General features: G+C 27.3%; 2 protein-coding genes across 2 annotated transcripts; both read right to left on the bottom strand.

The window, feature by feature from the left end:
- Positions 1 to 5,552: 5,552 nt before the first annotated feature.
- On the bottom strand, positions 5,553 to 7,947 carry LOC112708420 (uncharacterized). Its single transcript, XM_025760577.3, has 3 exons — positions 7,789 to 7,947; positions 6,989 to 7,658; positions 5,553 to 5,735 (listed from the first exon to the last, which is right to left on the bottom strand). The coding sequence occupies exons 1-3, from the start codon at positions 7,826 to 7,828 to the stop codon at positions 5,717 to 5,719; spliced, it is 729 nt and encodes a 242-aa protein (XP_025616362.1). The 5' UTR covers positions 7,829 to 7,947; the 3' UTR covers positions 5,553 to 5,716.
- A 4,954-nt stretch (positions 7,948 to 12,901) lies between these two features.
- On the bottom strand, positions 12,902 to 14,779 carry LOC112708422 (uncharacterized). The gene is made up of 3 exons (XM_025760578.3): positions 14,679 to 14,779; positions 13,903 to 14,572; positions 12,902 to 13,054 (listed from the first exon to the last, which is right to left on the bottom strand). Exons 1-3 carry the CDS (start codon positions 14,716 to 14,718, stop codon positions 13,036 to 13,038), a joined length of 729 nt encoding a protein of 242 aa, XP_025616363.1. The 5' UTR covers positions 14,719 to 14,779; the 3' UTR covers positions 12,902 to 13,035.
- Between the last annotated feature and the right edge of the window lie 5,005 nt (positions 14,780 to 19,784).

The following is a 19,784-nucleotide window of genomic DNA, read 5'->3' on the forward strand; positions in this document are numbered from 1 at the left end:
TTTTTTTTTTTACAAATAAAAAATGGCGTCGTTTTATTCGAATCGGCCGATTACCGATCCAGTCCAATCGACCGGATTTTTTTCAGCGATTTTAGATAGTAGATCGAACTGTTTGTAATGCCAGTTTTCGATTAAATCGGTTCGATCGGTCGATCCGGTTCAATTTCCAGAACCTTGCATTTTATAAAAAGCTATTTCCATTTCCATTTTACACGTAGATAAATTTTACAAAGAAATTCTCTAAAATCTATTTATTTTATAATAACAATTATTATCTATTATTTTCTATTTATAAAATCAGAATAAATTTAATAATCATAAACTATTTATTAAATTCATATATTTTTATAACACTAAATTTATATATCACCGAAACCTCTAATATTATATATATATATATATATATATATATATATATATATATATATATATATAACACCAAATTTAATAATAATCATAAATAATTTATTAAATTCATATTTTAAATTTAGTGTTACTAATAACCTAGTTCATTACTTAAATTACACTAAACTCAATTATTATTATTATTATTATTATTATTATTATTATTATTATTATTATTATTATTATTCCTTATTCGGTTTTGGTTTCATGCAGCTATAATAATAAGAATATACCATAATTACTACTAACAAAAAATGATTAATTATTATATTCAAAAAATTTTAAAATTTTTATGTCAGTACAACACAATAAAAAATATATTAATTAAATATCTAACTAATAACACATAACAACAAGTTTAATTCTTAATTAAATATCTAAACACTACATTTATAATAACAATTAGTTCAATAATTATTCAAAAAACTTCTAAATTTATTTTATTATACTGACGATTTCTAACAATAAGTAATAATATTATAGATACATATCTAACATAATAATATTTCTACTAAAATCTAACATTATCAGTATTATTTTTATTAAATCAAAATATTTGATAATAAAAACTTACATTTATCAATATAAAATTCTTGTTGATTAACTTGTTTTATTTTTGATCTTCTATTGTTTTTGATGTTTTTGAATTTGTTGATAGTGTTCCTTACTGGTCCAACAATGACAAAATTGAAGAGAGAAATGGAGTTAGGGATATAGGGTTCTGGAGAGTGAGCAAAGGTGAGTGAAAGTGATGAGGTTAAAGAGTGCCAAGGCTGAAGACTGCTGCATGCATGCAAGTCATGTGTTACTTGATACGTAAATAGAACGGTCTAATTTGTGTAATCAGACTGTCTGATTATTTTCTTTTCAATCGGACCATCCCATTTCTTCAACAGGTGCGTCACGGCGTAAATTACCCTACATCCCAATAACACCATGCTATATACTATTTCTTACCCCATGTCAAAATTAAAAAGTTCAACTTGATACCATTCAATTAATAGCAACAGTGCAATACGGAAGAGAAGAGAAATGACAAAATTTAAAAAAAAAAACTAGGATAATATAAGCAAAGGATAAGACATAGAGAAGCACACAGTATCATGGGGTCGTCGGAAGTTAAAATCTTTTACACAAAGATTTTGCACAAAGAAATGCTGAAACAAAAAAGTAATGTGTGCTTGATACATGTTCTACATTCCAACTTCGGTGAATAGAACAGATAGAGACCTCTCACTCCCAGCTGTGTTCTGCAACTTTGACCTGAATTGAATAGCAGCTTTAATAATTCATATACTATATATATACGTATATGATACGTTTATATATTATCATTATTATGTAAGTACGTATATATAACGGGCTATTTGTAAACCTAAATCGATGTTTAATTAAAAATTAATCAATTGAACTAAAAGGGTTGTTGGTACAAAAAAGAAAATGGATTTTTTCGACTACAGTAACTTCAACCATCAAAGCAGTGTTTCAACTGAAGGAACGGAATTAGGCAAAATAGAGTCTATGAAAAGAGGTACAAAAATATTGAAATCCGAAGGAGATTGGTGACCTCTGTCGAAGTATCAGAAGTTTAAACCAACCTTTCAACTAAAAATGGGAATATTGAAACAAAAATTGAGGAACAAGCTAATACCTAAGGACGAAGAGATACATAGTTGTTAGAACTTAAAGATAAAGGCTTTTCATGATCAAGGCAAGATCATGACTGAGAAATAAGAGGAAGTGGGATCATGAAAGTCATGATCCAAAATCAGTTAAATTCACAGTTTATAAATAATAGAAATTTTGAGATTTCACTTCAAAACATTAGATTATCACACATAAGTTTTAGCCAAAATTTTTATTTTATTATCATTTTATTTTAATCAAATTCTTATGCTTTGATTTATTTACACCTTTAACATTGTCATAAGTTTATCCTTAACAATTTTGATATAAATTTTTTTTATACTAATTAAGTAATTTTTAAATTGAGCTCATTTTTTATTTTAGAAGAGTCGTATTTGCTCCCCGATATTTAAGTTCTTATACAAATTCGTTTCGACATCACCTGTCAAACTCGACTAAAAAATAAGTGAAAGAAGTGTAAAAAAAGATGTATATAAAAAAGTAAATAAAAGTTCACAATTCAATTTATGTTTGTAGTTTAGTATAAAATTGGGAAATATCTACTTGAATTATAAATACCTTTCCTTTTTTTAATCTTATATTTTTACATTAAAATCCTACGCAATTACAATCTCAGGTTAGAATTTTTTTGTGCTCTGATAGAGTTTGATAGAATAATCTTGGTTTTTTAAATTATCTTCTGTGATCATTGGATCCGTTCAAGTCAACCACAATATTACAGAACATGAAAGCACTGGCTGTTATACTTGCTGAAAGTCAAAGAATGAAGTCTGTTGAAAAAGAAACACCAATCAATTTTGATAAAACATACATTTAGGTGGGGCTGGAGAGATGTTTTCAGAGCTTAGTGGGCAGATAAATTGTTGGCGGATAGACATTTTTCTGGTTGCACAATTAAATCAGTGATGCATTCAATATGGAGGCAACATTCAAAGTGGTGAATCATGAAGGTAATATATTTCTATTCTTCTTTGATGATGAAAAATATGTTATGAGAATTGAGAGTGGTATTCTATGGTTTTTCAAAAATTACATTCTCAATGTAAGAAGATGGAAGAAAGATAAAGCCATCGCTTAAACAGATTTTGCTCAATTTTCAATCTAAATTCAAATATAAGGACTTCCGTAACAATTCAAGATTAATTGGGCTGTAAAATAGGTTAGTTCTTTGGAGAGGTGTTAGATGTTAATATCTCTAAATCAATTTGGATTAGTTGATTAGTCTGCTTATTCAGTTACTCATCCAAGCGTTCTCAACTACAGTCGCGGTGAAACTTGACGAAGAAAACTTCCTTCCATGGAAGGATCAGGTAGAATCGATGATCGAAGGCTATGAATTACTTGATCACATCACTGGAAGAGCAATACCATAGAATTACTTATGGCACATGAAGAGCTTCTTGAAAAGTAAAAGAAACCAGAGAACTTTGTACAAGCTCATGTCGCGCATACACAGTCCTCTCATCACCTCGCTCGAGGAGGGCACAGAAGCGATAGAAACTTCTCCAGAGGTCGAGGATCACACAGGTTCAGAGGAGGCAGAACAGTGCACGATAATCAAGTTCATGGCTATGGAAGATCATCTTTAACATTTCCTACACAATGTCAATTGGGCAACAAAGTTGGTCACACTGCTGTAGCATGTTGGTACAGATATGACACAGGTTTTGGAAGTGCAAATCAAGACTCAGAGTCTCACAGTCCAGCAACAAATATTTCACACTCAAGCAATATAAATGAAGCTGAATATGCAACACCTACAATTTTTCAAGGTCCGAGTTGGTATCCAGATTCTGGTGCCACACATCATGTGATTGCAGATGCTTCAAAACTTTACAGAAAAATCAGAATACAATGGTGCCGAGAAGGTGACCATTGGTAATGGTTCAGGTTTGCTAATTAGCTATATTGAAAATTCAACTCTTACTTCTATCTCTAATAGAAAATAGTTCTTGCTTAATAAACTTTTTCTTATTCCTCAAATCTCAAAGAATCTATTGAATGTCTATCAATTTGTTCAAGACAATAAAGTCTTCTTCAAGTTTCATGATGATTGCTGTCTTATTAAATGCAAGATTTCCAAGGATGTCATACTTCAAGGAACAGTGGATAAAGGCCTGTACAAATTTCTAGTAGTGTGGCACACTCGCCCTGGGCACCCTGCCATTAGTGTTGTCAAAAGAGTTTTAAGTTTCTGCAATTTGTCTTTAGATGAAGTAAACTTTGTATGTCCTTCATGTTGGGTAGGAAAAGCTCATCAAGTGCCCTTCAATAATTCTACTTTCGCATATTCGAAACCTTTAGAGTTAGTGTACACGAATGTTTGGGGTCCAGATCCAATTCAATCAATGAATAATTCTAGATATTATGTCCATTTTATTGATGTTTTCTCTCGCTTTACTTGGATCTATCTGATCTCCTCTAAATCCCAACTTAGAACTATTTTTCAACATTTCCAAAATATGGTTGACTTGCAACTTAGAACCAAAATCAAAACTATGCAGAGTGACAATGCTAAAAAGTATGTAAGCTTGGCTAAGTGTGTGTAGGAAACAGGTGTTGTGTGGCGATTTTCTTGCCCGTATGTCCATCAACAACGGCACAGCGGAAAGGAAATATCGACATGTTGAAACTGACCTCACATTATTGGCAAATGCCTGTATGCCAAAGAAATTTGGGGGGCAAGCCTTCCTTACTACAGTCAAGCTCATCAACATGTTCCCAAGTCCCACCATTATGAATGTTAGTTCCTTATGAGTAACTCTTCAACAAAAAACCTGATTACTTGTCTCAAGATGTTTGGGTGTCTTTATTTCCCTTACACAAGAGCTTATAATGTGCACAAGATCGATGACAGATCTCAGCCATGTGTGTTTATTGGCTATGCAAATCAACAAAAGGAATACAATTGTCTTACTGCTTCAAGAAAGGTGATTACTACACGGCATGTTTATTTCGATGAAGCCTCCTTCCCTTATAAGTCTAGTGTCCCTAATCCGTCAACTACTCCCTCTCCCTCAAATCACCAATTCAGACCTTCACTCTCTATTCTCGGAAACTTATTAGTCAGTCATAAATCCTTAAACGAAACTCAAATCTATAAATAAAGTGAAAAATACCTTAGGGGAAAAAATGTTAATATCTTCCTAGTCAGGGCAAGGAGAATGACATCGTCAAAATTGAGGTGATGTATACCTCATTGAACTTGTTAGTTAGGAGTACTCTAAAGCTTGCTATAACTTGCATGCCAGAATGAATACCTAAACCTCTTTTGGGAAGAATAAAAAATCAAATAAAATTCTAATTAGAAATTGTTTAGTTGTATTGTTTTTGTTCTATGATGGTAGATTGGCTATCCTCTTTTCCGGTTTACGGAGATCATTGCTAAGTGGATAAATTGTGCTCATAAACTAACATTTAGCACGACGACTAGTTTATAATAAACTAAAGTCTATATTATCTTAAAATATATAGCATGTCTAGTTTAATAGGTTTACATAAATCCAAAATTTTAATATGTAATTAACAGCAATCGTCAAACTAACATGTAGCACGACTAAAATTTAACAACAGGCAGGAGTTCTATTAAACACATATTGCCCTTGAATGATAACGTTTGATTAATGAAATCAGATAAAAGCTACCGTAGAACTTGTGGAATAGACTAGTGTTGACGTCCAAATCTGAAAATATAAGAACAAAGTGAGTTTTACACTCAACACTACACAATGCATGTATCCATAGTAAAAATAAATGCCATGCTATGGGTGAATACTCAAATTTTGGTGAAGAGCGAAACTAATTTTTTTTTAGTTAAAAAATTCAACAAAAAGTTTAATATATGCAAAATACATGTTCTTTATAAATTTAGTAAAAATCTGTACTCTTGGTTCATTCTACTAGTTACCAAAAAGGTTTCTATCTAATAAACATATATACAAAAATATTCACATAGTAAATTAACAAACCAAGTATCAGTATTTTGAATTTTACATATGAACAATAATAAGCATATATTGTTGTAATTTTGAACGTTTTCTAAAACGTGCTATTTTTTTTCTTTTGTAAATACAACACATTAATTTTTAATCACCATGTTAATTATAAATCTGCCATTATTCACAGATTCAATGCATATAATAGCAAAAAAAATTCTTTATTATAGAAATACATGAGAATGATATTTTTAAAAAAAAATTGTACATCAAATTTCGTCCAAAAGATTTTGTTTTATTTTCTGTTTCTTATTTGTATATTTTGTGTGGCTAATGAAATGTAGCAAAAGAAAAAGTATATATACCAAAAAATATTTAATTTTTTATTTTATTTTTTGGATATCCTTTTATATTCCAAAAACCCAGAAGTTTTACTTTCAGTCAACAAAAGAGAGTAAGATAGCTGATTTTGTTTCATGGAATCATAATCATTTTATAGATAAATGTCTTACTTTGACCCCAAAAAAAAAGGACAAAAGATGCAAGTCAAATACTGAATTACATTTATTAAATTCTTAAACAGCAGGGAATATATGTGTCTTCCTTTAATCATGCTAGTATATAAAAGAAATTTATTACTAAATCAGTCATCGATACATATAATACATGTTAAAACATAAAATATACAATAAAAATAAACTAAATAATATTTTATAACTAATTTTTAATATGCAAGTAGATTTTTTATCTCCCTTATATTATTAGTTTATTACCCTATAAGGTTCTACAATACCTTGTTGACGCTGTGTTTTATAACTTTTATTAAATCAACCTCCTCCATTTGTTTTGCTTGTTTGTTTTAACAGAGAAAAGTATTCAAATGGATAACAAAAATTGTTGAGTCAGTTTTACTAGACTATAATGCAATTTGAGAAGCGAAACAGAAAAAATGCAATGAATGAAATATCGGCAGTATAACGTGGCAGTTACTGTACACATACCTTCTTCGGGTTTGATGCTCTTGAGCATCACAAGAACTTGACGAAGTTGAAGCCACAGGAGGAGGAGCAGGATCATTGGGAAGCTGAACATTCTCATAGCTAGGTAGAATCTCTTCATCCATGAATATTGGCACTACATACTGCACAACATGATTATACCTAATCTTTCCAAAACCATTCTTTCCCCAATCCGCACCAAAGCTATTCAGAAATGACCAAATTCCTTTGTTATCATCATACCCAGTCAAACACACGTTATGGAAACCGTTATCTGCAGTGCTTCTGTCACGTTCATACGGCATCGCAACGGAATGTGAATAGAAATCTTGGTTGATACGAAACGTAGCTAAGACGCCGCATTTCTCGCGGATGTAGCTCTTCACTTGGTCCAATTTAGTTGTTGGGATTCTTCTGATGCCTTTGATTTTGAACCGGCCGGTCCACTCAGACCCGGGTATTTCAGCTGCGGTTGGGGATAAAGGTCGAGATCTTACTCCAACTGTGCCCATGTACTGGAGGGCCCAGAATACGTCGTCAAAATCTTTGACCGAGTTGACCAGATCGTCGACGTCGAGTTCGATCAGGTTCCGTTGATGTTCTGGTTTATGGAGCATCTCTTCCAGGCGTGTGCGGCACTCACACGCGGCTATGAAAGCATAGCACATGCTTGCTGTTTCAAGGGGAAAACGAAAACAAGTGTATATATAACAACGCTATATAGAAAGGATCGGAGGAAAAAAAAAAAAAAAAGAAGAAGGAATTAAATAGTGCTAGCAGTGTTAAAAAATGAAAAGACTTACGATTCTGTCCGCAAATGCACCGATGACTCGTACGATCCATGGTGAAGGAGGGAATGTGTTGATGGTAACGAGGAAGAAGAAAAAGAAGAATGAGAGAGAGAGAACGAGAGCGAGAGAGAGAGAGAGAGGCGTGTGTGGTGTGACTGTGAAAAGTATTAAAATGGATGGGACTCGAAGTGGAGAACGGCGTGATTTGGCATGCGGCCATGCCAATGAAAATCATTAGAAATTTAGAATTGAGTATATGCCTAAACAAAAAAATTTATTTATTCAGCAAATACTCTTGATATCTATGTAAAAATATAATTATTATTTAATTGTGTATTTCAATTATTTTTTAATTAATAAAAAAATTGTGTTCAATTATTAAAAGAATATTGGTGTAATGGTGTTAAAATAATGTTTATTATAAAAAATATAGATATTGCAGTATTATATCCAAATTATTTTTTAATAAATTTTAAATCAGATACTTTAATTTTTAATATGTATATTTTTATTACTTAAAAAAATTTTAAAAATTACATTTATCAGATAAATTAGTCTCACTAATCTACTATTACTTTCAAAAAAAATTTAATATATGTATTATACAAATAAATCTCTTAACAAATTTATTATAGGACAATTTGATTCTCGACAAATATCTTTATAAAGACAAATTAATCTTCTTTAAAAAAAAAAGACTAATTCATCTGGAGAACTTTTAAAAATTAAAATATCTTATTTAAAATTTTTTAAATACCAATTTAGATTATTACTCATTAAAATTACATAGGCAAAGAAGGTTTAATCAGTCGAATATTAGTTAATTTTTTAATTTTTAGTTTTAAAGGATTTAGATTTTATAATTTAGAATTTGTTTAGGTTTTAGATTTTTAAATATAGAACTTAGGGTAAGATTTAGGATTAGGATTTAGAATCTAAAGTGGTCAACAATAATAAAGTGGCTAATTAGCGGCTAATCAGTGGCAGGTTTGTGACGACAAAGAGTGCATGAAATTATAATATTTAAAAAAAGAAAAAAAGAAATAGACGAAAAGAAAAATAATGAATAAAAGAATAAAAATATCATTTTAAAAAATTCACTAACACTAATTAAAAAATAGTTAATTTTTTAATTAATATATTAATTATTTTTTATTGGCAAAGTATGGATAACTAGAGTGTAATCATTTTATTTTATATAAAGGTTTCAATAGTTAAAATCTTAATATGTACCTATGTTCTGAACAAAAATATTATTTAATTATTATTATTATTGTTTTAAATGGGTAAATATTTAATTTATTCTTTTAATTTTAATACATTTACAAATTTGTAATATTTTATATAGTTTTAATTTCATCTAATTTTTTTGACACTATAGATAATAAAAAAATAACAATAACATTTATAGACAAAATTCTTGGATTATAATATTTAAATTATTCAAAATTCAAAACACAACTTACATTTTTTCAAAAAGCAACCTATGTTATAAATTTTAAAAAAATGCAAGCATTTTTGCAAGCGGCATAAAAATAATAAAAGACCTGCAGAACATTACCTGCATTTTGATGGTATCAAAATAAAATAAAAAAAAGTAAATTATAACCTGCATTTTGCAGGTAAAAAAAAAATATTTTACACAAATTATAACTTGCATTTTGCTTTAATATCATATGAGTGCAATTACTCTCGGCAGATTCATTTCAAAGTGTTACTCTAAATATTTTTTTCATATAAAAAAAAGGGAAAATTCCACTCCCCTCTCCCCTGTGAGATGTTAAAATGACACTCTCTTCCTCTCTATTTTATAAATGTACATTTCCCTCCATTCTAACTTTTAAAAAACCTCCTCTTTAATCCATTTTAAACTTTTTGTGTTAACTTTATCCATTTTTTAAGAAAAAATAAATTATTTTTTGAAAAAATATCCATTAACAAAAGTTTTATTTTTTATCATTAAATTTTACTTACTAAAATACCTTTTAATAAATTATTTTTTATTGATTGAATTGTATTTTTATTAAAATACTTTTAAAAAATTAATAATTAAATTTTTTTTTCTAAGATATCTATCCTTCAATAATTTTTTAATTATTAAATTATGATTTTACCAAAATTTTTATGAACAATTACTTTTATATTTTACTATTAATTTTTTGATATCAATATATATTATTTTAACATTAAATAAAAAATTTTTACCACTGTTAATATATATAACAATTAATATATATTGATATTGAAAAATAATCTTACTAAAATTTTTTATTTAATGTTAAAATAATATATATAGATATCGAAAAATTAATAGTAAAATATAAAAAAATCGTTAACGAAAATTTTGGTAAAATTATAATTTAATAATTAAAAAATTATTGAAGGATATTTTAGGAAAAAAATAATATAATTATTAAATTTTTTAAAAAATACAATTTAATCAATAAAAAATAATTTATTAAAAAATATTTTAGTAAAAAAATATAATAATAAAAAATAAAATTTTTGTTAATGGGTATTTTTTAAAAAATAATTTATTTTTTCTTAAAAAATGAATAAAGTTAACATTAGTTAACACAAAAAGTTTAAAATAGATTAAAGAGGAGATTTTTTAAAAGTTAGAAGGGAAGAGAATGTACATTTATAAAATAGAGGAGAGGAGAGTATCATTTTAACATCTTACTAGAGAGGGGAGTGGAATTTTCCCTAAAAAAAACAGCCTACCTCCGTCCTAAACGCAATTCCATTTTCCTTCTAGCAGTGAACATGCTACAAATAACACTATTTGGGGTGAGGCAACAACAACCTTCTATAATCAAACATCAATTGTGATTTTATTCACCGCCCAAACGAGAACAATAATACTTTCATTAGTCGAGATGTGATACCAAGACACTAATTTTATATTCAATGTTAAATTAAGTATCATTTTTATTTTTTAAATTCATTTAAAAATTATTATATTTAGATAAAAATTTACTTAAATATATTAATTTTTCAATAAATCTAAATAATAAAACTTAAAAGAGACAATAATTTTATTATATTTCAATTCTTTTCCCCTTTTTTGGACAGGATACTTGTTCCCTTTTATAACATCCCCTGAACTTGAACCATCCAATTAATAGCAACATGGAAGAGAAGAGAAAAGACAAAATTAAAAGAAGAGAAATTAGGATAATATTAGGAAGGATAAGAAATAGAGAAATGCAGAGTATCAAGGGGTGGAAAGTTAAAATCTTGTACACAAAGAAATGCTGAAACATAAAAGTAAGGTGTGCTTGGTACATGTTCTACATTCCAACTTTGGTGAATAAAACCAATAGAGACCTCTCACTCCCAGCTCTGTCCTGCAACTTTGACCTGCTTTGCCAGCTTTAACAGATCATATACTATATATATACGTGGATGATACGTATATATATTGTCATTATTATGTAAGTATGTATGTAGGGATATTTGTAAACATAAATAGATGTTTAATAATTAAAAAAACTCAATTGAAATGTAAGTGTAGAGAAGATGAGTATATAAGAGTAAATAAAAGTTCACAATAATTCACTTTATTTTTGTGTTTAGTATAAAAATGTGAAACTTCTATTTAGGTTACAAATAGGAGTGCACATGGATCGGATAATATCCGCATATTCGCGGTAATTATCCATATTCGATCCGAATTTTGCGGATATTATTTGATCATCGGATCGCAGATTTGGCAGTAATATTTACGGATTCGATCCGTAAATCTGCATATCCGCACATCACATATAAATAGCATAGTTTTAAAAAAATAAATCCCAATGTGATATGAATTTTAGTGTGTTGTCTTTTGAATTTTATGATATCTTTTTTTTATTTTTTGTGTTGTATTTCGATTTAGAATAATTAAACTTAAATATTGTGTTATTGTTTTTATTTATTCAAGAGAACTTTTATTAATAATATTTTAGAATTAAAAATGGTTAAACGGGTGAAAAATGAATTTTTTTTTGTAAAAACAACCAAATGGAATTTGAAAACATTTTTTTTAATTATGTGGATATACCCGATATCCAATCCGGCCTGAAAAATTGCGGATATTGTATCCGATCCGATCCGATCCGTGTGCAGCCCTAGTTACAAATACTTTTTTTATAAATTTTATATTTATTTGGAGTAAAATAAGATAAAAAAAATCTACCAACCATTTCTAGATTTCATTAGTCGATAATAAAAATGAAGAGATAAAATTATAAACATTCCGATAATTATTTTGAAAGACAACGAAGTTTTTAATAAAAAAATATTACTTTTGGTTCTTGATATTTATTTTTATGAGATTGATTAACTCATTTGTTAATATTTTTTTATATTAACAGAATAAGCCTATATATCATGTTAAATTGTTGATTTAGAAGTGTCGTTGTCTTTTTATGAATAATTGTCAAGGTCGTTTAGTTTTTGTTTTTATTTTTTACTACTTTTTCAAATATATTAACTAAACTAGCTAAATTTATTATGTAAAACTAAAAAATATTAGTGATTTTTAAATTATTTTTATTTATAAAAATTAAATAAAAAATATATTAGTGATTAATATGTTATATAAGTATGTTTTAAAAAGAGATAATTGAAAAAAAAAAACTAACCAATCTTGCCAAATTAAATATCAAAGATTAAAAAATATTTTTTTAAAAAAACTTTGTAATCCTTCAAAAAAATCATCAAGACCGGATTGGATATTGAACGGCTAATCCTGAATACATGTTGCATTGTTCCGTCGTTCACGGATTTAATTTTTTTGTTACCTGCTTCATGTATATCTCAATGAACTTGATAGTTAGGCGTACTCTAAAGCTTGCTATGCCATGATGAATACCTAATGTCTTAACCTCTTTTGGAAAGAGAAAAAAATCAAATAAAATTATAATTAGAAATTTTTTTTGTTGTATTGCTTTTGTTCTATGATGGTAAATTGGCTATCCGCTTTTCGGTTTAATAATTGCAAAGCGGATAAATTGTCCTGATAACCCAACATTTAGCACGACTAGTTTATAATAAACTACTAAAGTCTATATTATCTTAAAATATATAGCATGTCTAGTTTAATAGGTGTACATAAATCCAAATTCTTAATATGTAATTAACAGCAGTCGTCAAACTAACATGTAGCACGACTAAAATTTAACAACAGGAGTTCTATTAAACACATATTGCCCTTGAATGATAAAGTTTGATTATGAAATCAGATAAAAACTACCAAGAACTTGTGGAATAGAACTAGTGTCGACGTCCAAATCTGAAAATATAACAACATCAAAGTGAGTTTTACGCTCAGCACTACACAATGCATGTATCCATAAGATCATAACACACAATAGGACAAATAAAATAACATAACATAGTTAAACGAAACCCAATAATGGGTGCATAATAAAAAATAAATGCCAATCTAATATATGTATACACACACACACACAAAAACATACACATAGTAAATTATCAAACCAAGTATCAATATTTTAATTTTCACATACCAGCGATAGTAGTAAGCACGTATTGTTGTAATGGGATATACAAAATTAACACCAAAATCATATGTAATACACATATATTTTATAATAAATTTAATTCTGATTTTTAATTTTTAGTTAATGTTTCTCTTTCCCAAATAAATTCTCTCTCATTTATTACCATATCACCTACCTTAATGAACATATCTAATGTCAATCATTTTATTGAAAAATAGACAAACTTTTTTGAAATTAAAGGTCCTAGAATGCCTTGTTGATGTTTTGTTTGATAAATTAAAATATTATTTATACACTAAAATTATCTTTTAAAATATTAATATAAAATATCTATTAAAATTAAGTTAACCAACATTATATAATAGTTTATTTTAATAGACTTGACATGATTGTTTATTAAATCATTCTCATTCGTTAGTTAGTTTGTATTTATGTTATTTTTTAACCGAAAAAATTATTCAAATGGATAACAAAAATTGGCTAGTTTTAATTTGAGAAGCGAAACTAGAAAATGCAATCAATAAAATCATTTATCCATATTACATGCATTTATGATTACGATTAAATTGTTAATTAACAAAAGTTGATGATAACGTGGCAGTTACAGTAGACATACCTTCTTCGGGTTTGGTGCTGTTCAGCATCACAAGAGCTTGATGAAGTTGAAGCAACAGGATGCGGAGCAGGATCATTAGGAAGCTGAACATTATCATAGCTAGGTAGAATCTCTTCATCCATGAATATTGGCACTACATACTGCACAACACGATCATACCTAATTTTTCCATAACCCTCATCTCCCCAATTAGCACCAAAACTATTCTGGAACATCCAAGTTCTTTTCCTATCCTCAAACCCAACCAAACACACATTATGGAACCCTAGATCTGCGGTGCTTCTATCACGTTCATAAGGCATCGCAACGGAACGTGAATAAAAATCTTGGTTGATAGGAAACGTAACTAACACGCCGCAATGCTCCTGGATGTAGCTCTTCACTTCGTCGATTTTAGTAGTTGGGATTCTTCTGATGCCTTTGATTTTGAACCGGCCGGTCCACTCGGAGCCGGGTATTTCATCTCCGGTTGGGGATAAAGGTCGGGATCTGACTCCCACTGTGCCCATGTACTGGAGGGCCCAGAATACGTCGTCGAAATCTTTGACCGATTTGACCAGATCGTCGACGTCGAGTTCGACCAAGTTCCGTTGGTTTTCTGGTTTATGGATGATCTCTTCGACGCGTAGGCGGCTCTCGCAGGCGGCTATGAAAGCGTAGCACATGCTTGCTGTTTAATTTCAAAATAAACAAGTGGGTAATGTAGGTATATAGAGAGAATTGGAATTAAATAGTGTCGTTACTTGTTAGTAGTGTGAATAAATGAAATGACTTACGATTCCGTCCGCAACTGCACGGATAGCTCGTACGATCCATGGGGAATGACGGAATGTGTTGATGGGAACCAAGACGAAGAAGAAGAAGAGAGAGAGAGTGGTATTCGATGGGAGTTGGAGTGGAGAATGGCGTGATATTAAGAGACGGTTGGCATGTGCATCTTAGTCTAAGAGTCAAGACTCATTCGCATACGCGGCCATGCCAATATTATGTACGGAATGAAAGTTTAATTAGGAATAGGTGAAAACTCACCTGTAGTCGACTGCAGGTGAAGTTGTTTCTGGATCGTTACACGTATTACTGTATAGTTTAAAAAAATCGATTTATTTTATACAAATGGTTTTTTTTTAAAATTGGTTTGAATAAATCAAATAACTACTTTTAAAATAATTTAAATTTTTTCTGCGTGTTATTCCTAAATTCCTAACAGATGAATTTGATATGTTCTTCTTCTTCATTCATATTGACCAATTTTTCTTTAAATTTATCTGAAAATTTTTTTTATTTAATTTTTGTTAAATATATGTATACAAATTGTTTGAAAAAGTAAAATTTAGTATTCTGAAAAAGAAACAAAATTCACGGTTTTTTTTATAGAAATGGCATAAGTGATATCATCTTTCTTTTTTTTGTCTCCGTTTCTATTTTCTTGATGAGTTTTGTTTTGTTTTCATAACTTACATTTTCAGTTGCTTTTAAATTAAGCTGTAAAAATATGTTCAATTGCAAATTTATCGTTAAATTAAATTTTATGGTAATCAATCAATTAACTTTTATTTTACTAATAAACTATTTTCATGCAAATTATTGTTAATTTTTCAATATTATTCTATAAATAAATTATTTTTTTAAGATAATAAGACTATAATTTACTTGTCTAGAAATTATGATTTCACTGTCATACACGTTTTTGTGTTTTTACTTATCAACTAGAATTTATTTTTTAATAAAATTAGAATTTATTTTCAATAAAACAAAAGTATCTAATCAAAATATTAATTTGGTCTCCTTAAATAATTGAACATAATATTATTAATTTTGTCTACAACAAAAATTTTTAATAAATTTTTTCAAAATAAAATTGATTCAAAAATAGAGAAAAAAAATAACAACTAATGAAAATATTTATTTTGACATTGCCATCAAGAATAGGATAGCCATAGAAAAAATTCAACCAAATAAAAAGGACCTAACTCATACAATTAAACTACCATCATATCATCACAATAAATTATAACATCACCAACTAAAGAGACATATAACAAATATGAAAGAGATCATGCCAAAATTTCAACAATGCTCATGCTATCAACTAGTCTACGTTATACCATAATTACATTTTTGTCTTCCATCACATGAAATTGCCATGAATTATCTTGGCATTTATGATCCTGAACATCAAAATGGTGTGATGACATAAATATGTACGTATTTATTAAATCATTTTTATCATTCACAGAGGAATGAATAAAAACATAAATTAAGAAATGCATTTGAAATAATAAATTTGATTAAGAAATATAAATAAAAGGAACATACCTAATTGAAAGTTTCATATTAGTTCTGAAAAAGGGATTGAAAGAGAACGAATTTTACGTGCGAAACGAAGAAGAAGGGAATAAAAGTAACTACTTGGTCCAATTCAAACCGATTTTTTTAAATAAATTATTTATATAAAATAAACCGATTTTTTTAAACCATATAATAACACATGTCAGCCATCCAGAAGCAACTTCACCTGCAGTCGACTGCAGGTGAGTTTCATTTTTATTTTATGAAAAAATATCAGGGATTATCCATTTTTAATCAGTTAAAAAAATACTACGTATACATTTTAAATAAGAGCAATGCTAAGGGCCAGCAACATTTGTGATTGGTAACTATCAACTAGCCATCAATAATTAATGTGAGATTACTGTCCTTAGACTTTCTCTAATAATTATCAAAATTAGTAACAATATATTTGTGTCTAAATATATATGTTATTTAATTTTTTTAATATTTATTTTATATATTTTTTATATTATTGATTGATTTGAATGTATATTTAATATTATTGTATTAGTTAATATTTTATTTTTAAAAATTTATAAAGACTAATATAATTTATTGTTTTTTATCAATAATTTTAATTATCAATTTAATTTTTTTAGTCTAATAATTAATTAAATAAAAAAGAATAAAAAAACACATATACTAAACAATATCAACAACAAATTAAAAGAGAATATAAAATTAATTTTAAAATAAAACTTTTAATTAATTAAATATTATTATATTTTAAAATTTAAAAATTTAAAATTAACATTTCTAAATACATTTACGCTATGTACAGTTCCTACCATTCCACTGTGAGAAAGTATAGGGAATCAATGACCTAAGCGTATAATGTGTACAATGAAGATTTAGAAAGTATTAGAGATATGATTATTAGTGTTACATTATCCTATTAAGTTATGCTTTTGGGATTTCAGAACATGGTATTAGAGTTTCAGATCTGGAAGGTTAAGAGTTCGAACTTTGGTGAACCCAAAATTAGCTTTTTTATAACATGAGATGTTTATTATCCTTAGTATTCGGATGAATTGTACGTTTAGGCCATTGGCTCCCTAACACTACTCTTCCACTGTAAGTCTGTAATAACATTTTTGACCTCCGTCATGCAGCCTCCACAATGCCCCGCCGATCCATATCTACATTTCGCGTCATCGTCGAGACAATTTTGACGCGAGATGCTTGTCCATTCGAAGGTGTCACTGTCCCGCCATACCCGTGCAGCGGCAACCATTGCTGTTTCATGATTCCACTCCCGTACTCTTATTATTCAAGAATAGATTATAATTTGAAATTTAAGATGGTCGTCCTAGAAAAAGTGAACTGAGTTTTTCTAAAATAAAAAATTTTAATAAACAAAAATATTATTTACATATTAAAATTAATTATTAAAATTAATTATTATATATTTATATATAAATATATATTTTTTTAATTTATTTTTAATATATATTTTATATTTTAATATTTTTATCTTAGTATTTAATTTTAGTGATTATATTAATATTAATATACACCCCGTATTTAATAAAATGATAATATAAAGATTTATTAATCACTCCTTACCAAAATAATAAAACTTACGTATGATAAAAATATAAATTAAATGATAATTAATCTCTTCACATCACTTGACACCATCCAATTAATACATGGAAGAGAAGAGAAAAGACAATTAAAAGAAGACGATAAACTAGGACAATGTAACGAAGGACAAGATATTGAGCCGTACACAGTATCGCAGGGTGAGAAGTTAAAATCTTTTATACACAGATTTTACACAAAAAAAATGCTGAAACATAAAAGTAACCTGTGGTTGGTACATGTCCTACACTCCAACTTTGGTGAATAAAACCAATAGAGACCTCTCACTCCCAGCTGTGTCCTGCAACTTTGACCTGCTTTGCCAGCTTTAACGAATCGTATACTATATATATCCGAATGCGATACGTGTATATATTATCATTGTTATGTAATAAGTACGTATAAAGGGCGAAGATATATTAAATCTGTAAAATACTATTTTGGTGTATAAAATTTTGGTCGAATTTTAATTTAATTTTTAAAATTTTAAATATTTTATTTTTATTTTAAAAAATTTTAAATAAGTTTAATATATTATTCTATTATTAAATTGATATGAATAATTAACGGAGTGAATATCCTAAATTATTAGTTAAGTCATAAATTTATATTTTTTATTTTTATATGTTAAAAATATACATAAAATATTATTATAATATTTATTTTTGTTTTTTTATAAAATCTGAAATCCTAACAATTAATAATTAATTTTTTTAAAATCAAAAGAAAAGCTTTTTGCATTGCTGATTGTTAGTGAATTGATTTTATTTACGTAATGAAATAAAAAATTATTAGTTTTATAATATACTAATTGTTGATATCAAATTTAACAACAGAATAACATTAAACTCATTTAAAATTTTTTGACATTAAAATAAGACATTAAAATATTAACGATTCAATTAGAATTTGTCCAAAAGTTTAGAACTAAAATAATCCTCCACTCTATATTTATATTTGTAAACCTAAATCGGTGTTTGATTAAGTAAAACTAGTTTAAATATAAGGGTAGAGAATATGAGAAGTATAAAATAAAAAAAATCCACAGATCAATTTATTATTATTGTAGATAGAGATGAATGTAAGCGTATTATTGTGAAGACGAGCGGTCTATTACAATATGAACTTTTTTTTTTTTGAGGAATATATAGTAATAATATTTATTTGTTTTTATTAAATTATTGAATTTAATTTTATAATATTTTTATTTAATTTTTAGTACTTAATAGTTAATTTAAGAATTTTATATTAAATATCTATTAGAATGATTAATTTTTAATTTAAATAAAATTATGTTTTTTTTAGAAATGGACTCAAAAAATTATTATTTATTTTTTTATATTAGTTTTAATTTTTTCTGTAACAACTACATTAATTAAAAAAAATTTCAATTATGAATATCAATATATAAGAGTTGGCTTCTAATTGTATGAGAAGTAAATTTTTAAATAATTGTTTATTAATATATATAAAAGAAAAATATTTTAATTGTATTATTAAAAAAAAGATTACTCAATTTTTTTAAAATATAAAATCTAAATAATAAATTATAAATTATATGTTATTATTTAAATTACTATTTTAGTGTTTTAATTTATAAATTAGATATTTTAAAAATTAATTATATTTATAATAACAGAATATAATTATAACAATAATCATGTTATAAACTACATATCAAAATACAAAATATATATTAAAAATAAGTTAAATAATATATATTTATGTATAAATACATAATAATTAATGAATAATTTAATAATTAATTTTTATATACATATAATATTTTTATTAATAAAATTATTATTATATTATATATTTTACTTTCACTGCCAGACATCTATTTCAGATTTTCAGTGTTCAAATACCTTCTTTCTATAAATTTTATTTGTTCGGAGTATACTCGTAAATAATCACAATCTCGAGTATAATTACAATGAAATTTATTCATGACAAACAAGCATGAA

This window comes from Arachis hypogaea, chromosome 8 (genome assembly GCF_003086295.3).
Source record: "Arachis hypogaea cultivar Tifrunner chromosome 8, arahy.Tifrunner.gnm2.J5K5, whole genome shotgun sequence".
In the NCBI taxonomy this organism is placed as follows: domain Eukaryota; kingdom Viridiplantae; phylum Streptophyta; class Magnoliopsida; order Fabales; family Fabaceae; genus Arachis; species Arachis hypogaea.

Excerpts from the sequence above, each read along its gene's own strand:
- LOC112708420 (XM_025760577.3), bottom strand. The coding sequence starts at position 7,828 with ATGGATCGTACGAGTCATCGGTGCATTTGCGGACAGAATC. Across the intron at positions 7,659-7,788 it reads GTGCATTTGCGGACAGAATC|CAAGCATGTGCTATGCTTTC; the intron begins GTAAGTCTTTTC and ends CCCTTGAAACAG.
- LOC112708422 (XM_025760578.3), bottom strand. The coding sequence starts at position 14,718 with ATGGATCGTACGAGCTATCCGTGCAGTTGCGGACGGAATC. Across the intron at positions 14,573-14,678 it reads GTGCAGTTGCGGACGGAATC|CAAGCATGTGCTACGCTTTC; the intron begins GTAAGTCATTTC and ends GAAATTAAACAG.